Source organism: Corticium candelabrum, chromosome 18 (assembly GCF_963422355.1).
Source record: "Corticium candelabrum chromosome 18, ooCorCand1.1, whole genome shotgun sequence".
Classification (NCBI taxonomy): Eukaryota; Metazoa; Porifera; class Homoscleromorpha; order Homosclerophorida; family Plakinidae; genus Corticium; species Corticium candelabrum.
In genome coordinates, this window is record NC_085102.1 from 3,023,954 (window position 1) to 3,027,157 (window position 3,204).

Sequence of the window (3,204 nt, forward strand, 5' to 3'; positions counted from 1 at the left end):
ATTGCAGATATTACTGCGCATGCGCGGACTAGAACACGTATTGACAACGACGAATGTTGCAATTCAACAAGTTGACAACTTTCAGTTGCTTTTTCTGGAGGCGCGTATACGTAGACCTGCTCTTGTATCAAAACTTATATCCCGTCACACAACAGAAAGGGGCGTCGTCCTATCGGCTAGAGCTACTCAGATACGTGTGCGCGCGCGTGCGTACGTGTGTGCGTGCGTGCGTGCGTGCGTGCGTGTGTGTGTGTGCGTGCGTGCGTGCGTGTGTGTGTGTGTGTGTGTGTGTGTGTGTGTGTGTGTGAATTTTACCCATTTGATTATCATTTCGGTATACATATATACTGGAGACTGAGATGTCTATTGATCTAGTGAGGCCTGGAACTTGTCCTTGCAGTGATATCATCGGTACCTGTCAAGTGACAAAAGACAACTGCCTGAGTGACACTCAATGCAATATCAATGAGAAAATGCTGCAGTCGAGGATGTGGTCGAAAGTGTGTGTCTAGTTAACTTAACTATATATATATATATATATATATATATATATATATATATATATATATATATATATTGAGCCAGTAAAATGAAATGAATTAATGTTACGTGACGGTTGATATACTCTGCTTTCAATGTCACATTTGTATTGAGCAAGAAAAATGATGAAGGAAAATACGTCTCACCACCAGGTCTGATCCCTAATTGCTTGCATGTGTAAATATATTAATTTTGACAACAAAATGTTTTACCGGTTTGGCCACTTCACCAATACCTGAATGACTTCAGAAACTTCATGACTGAGTGATTGTGGTCACTAGAACTGTCACGTAGTCTGCATGTTTTTAGCTTAGTAACGTTTTGAATTATATTGACCATAATATCAATGTAACTCATCGTCTGTATCGTGCTCACAGTTGACTTTGATAGGCACACAGGATTACATCTGTGCAGTCAATCCTGAGGAAAAATGCATGTATTGACTGGGCTGTCTCTCAGCCTCTGTTCTACGAGAGAGAATTTTCGACTGCAGTAGACAGTTTGTCTGGCGTTGCTGAGAGTGACCAAAGAGGACATTACAGTTGATAATGCTTGTCTGGTGTACAAATATTTACTAACTTTTTGTGACTAAATGTGGAATCATCAAGTACTGTGAAGCATCAGGATTGTTTCTACAAACTTTGCTCTTAAAGTTGAGTACATACTAACATAGCAAAGTAAACTAACTCCAGCAAACAAACGTGAGAACTCTTAGTTCAACAGCTAGCCTATATCTGTTTTCTAACTAGCAGGTTATAACATCTAATTCGTCGTCAATCTTTCCAAAGCTTAGTCTCATTTGTCAGTTAGCGATAAACAGGCGACAATCATTGTCTTTACGGTTGCTCCATTTAATGAAGTAACATCCGGGTGCTGACCTTTCAATAGTACTTTTTGAGCACCATAGGTTTTCGGTCTACCTCCAACCATATCTGTACTTCAGTCACAAGCTCAAACGGAACACATCCATATGCCCAACAGAACACACAGACAAACACACACACACACACACACACACACACACACACACACACACACACACACACACACACACAGGCTCAGGCACACGCACGCACGCACGCACGTACGCACACACACACACAAAAATTGTTCTAGTTTTCAGCATTCTCGTTTAGCTAGACTGAGTAAACTCAATTGGGGCTCTTGTTTTGCCTTGCAAGAAATACAATTACATTGCACGCATGCAGCACACATTACCGCATGGTTGTCTGTTTCGTATGTAAACGACTACTGGTCACGTGTCAAAGTGGCCTTTCTCCGCGCGTAAGACGAAACAAGCAGGCACTTCCACATGTTTAGTACGCGTCACACACGACATATAGCAATCTAGCATAAAAGAAAACTGAAAATGAGACTATAGCTGCGAGTATTATGGTGGTTTACTGACAACAAACAGTACTAGAAATAGACCCATCCTCTAGTAGTAACAAAGCAACTAAACAGCATCAGTATAAAGTTCAAACATTGCATTTGTCAGTCATGATCATCTCTAATCTTGAGATGAACCTGCAGTTGTAAGCAAATTGAATTATTTTTGATGTAACAACGTGACTGCAATATCTCATGAGAAACATATTTTCTATAACCAGAATCGATACCACATGTAGAAGATGTCAGTGCATTTCCATATGGTGGTGATAATTCCTTGCAAATATTTTTCCTCGCAACTTGTTGGTCTATAAGTTTTAAGTCACAAGAAAAGGGAAATGGCCATTTGACTTCATAGTCAAAATCACCATTAGTTGAAAATAGATATAGACCAAGATAACCTCTGCTGTCAGCATTCTCACAGTTTGGATAAACGTTAATACACAAGTGATACCCAGGATGAACGTAGAATGGCTTGCTACACAGCACATCGTTGTCTAAAGGTTTCATCTTCTCATGCCAATTTGTTATAGTGCAAGTGTACAAAAATTCTTCTGGTATCTGTGGTGAAAGAGACAGACACCTTCTATGGATCTCTTCAGAAATTTTTGCTGTAGCTACGGTCAGTTCTTTTCTAGTTTCTTCCAGTTCATCTTTAGTAGCTTTTAGTTCTCCTTTTGCATTATTCAGTTTGTGTTTTAATTTCAGTTCACTAGCTGCTGATTTCTCCTTTGTTTCTTTCAGTGCACTAGCAATCAAACTAAGATGCAAACCAATGTTGTTTTCAACGTGTTTGCATAAATCATGACGATATCCTTGAAATTGACAGCCATTGTCTTTGAAATCACAATCAAGAAGACTCTTTGAACATGTTTCCTGCCTGCCAATATGATATTCCATTCGACGTCTTTGTACTATCATGCCACACTTGTATGTACAGTCTATAGGAAACTGGTCACACTCTTCATAATGATCTTCCATTTCTACTTGTTTCACAATGATGTTACAATGCTTGCAAGAGATCAGTCGTTGAGGACACTGATTTGCTACATGATTATCCATGTTTCTTCGCATTACTAGTTGCTCACATCCATTCACACAAGCAACGTCCACATACTGACATTCTCTGTCATGCATCTCACCATCTCTTAGTTCACCAGTCCACACGCATCCTCTTTCTCATGGAAACAACATTTGATCCTCAAGTCCAGTGTTTCTCTTTTCAGTGAATTGTTGGGAAAAGTATTTGCTGTTTCCAATTTCGTCCTACACACA

General features: G+C 39.6%; 1 protein-coding gene across 1 annotated transcript; it reads right to left on the minus strand.

Moving 5' to 3' along the window:
- Nucleotides 1-1,966: 1,966 nt before the first annotated feature.
- LOC134194251 (TNF receptor-associated factor 4-like) lies at nucleotides 1,967-3,204 on the minus strand. Its single transcript, XM_062663175.1, has one exon. It carries the CDS (start codon nucleotides 3,064-3,066, stop codon nucleotides 2,035-2,037), a length of 1,032 nt encoding a protein of 343 aa, XP_062519159.1. The 5' UTR covers nucleotides 3,067-3,204; the 3' UTR covers nucleotides 1,967-2,034.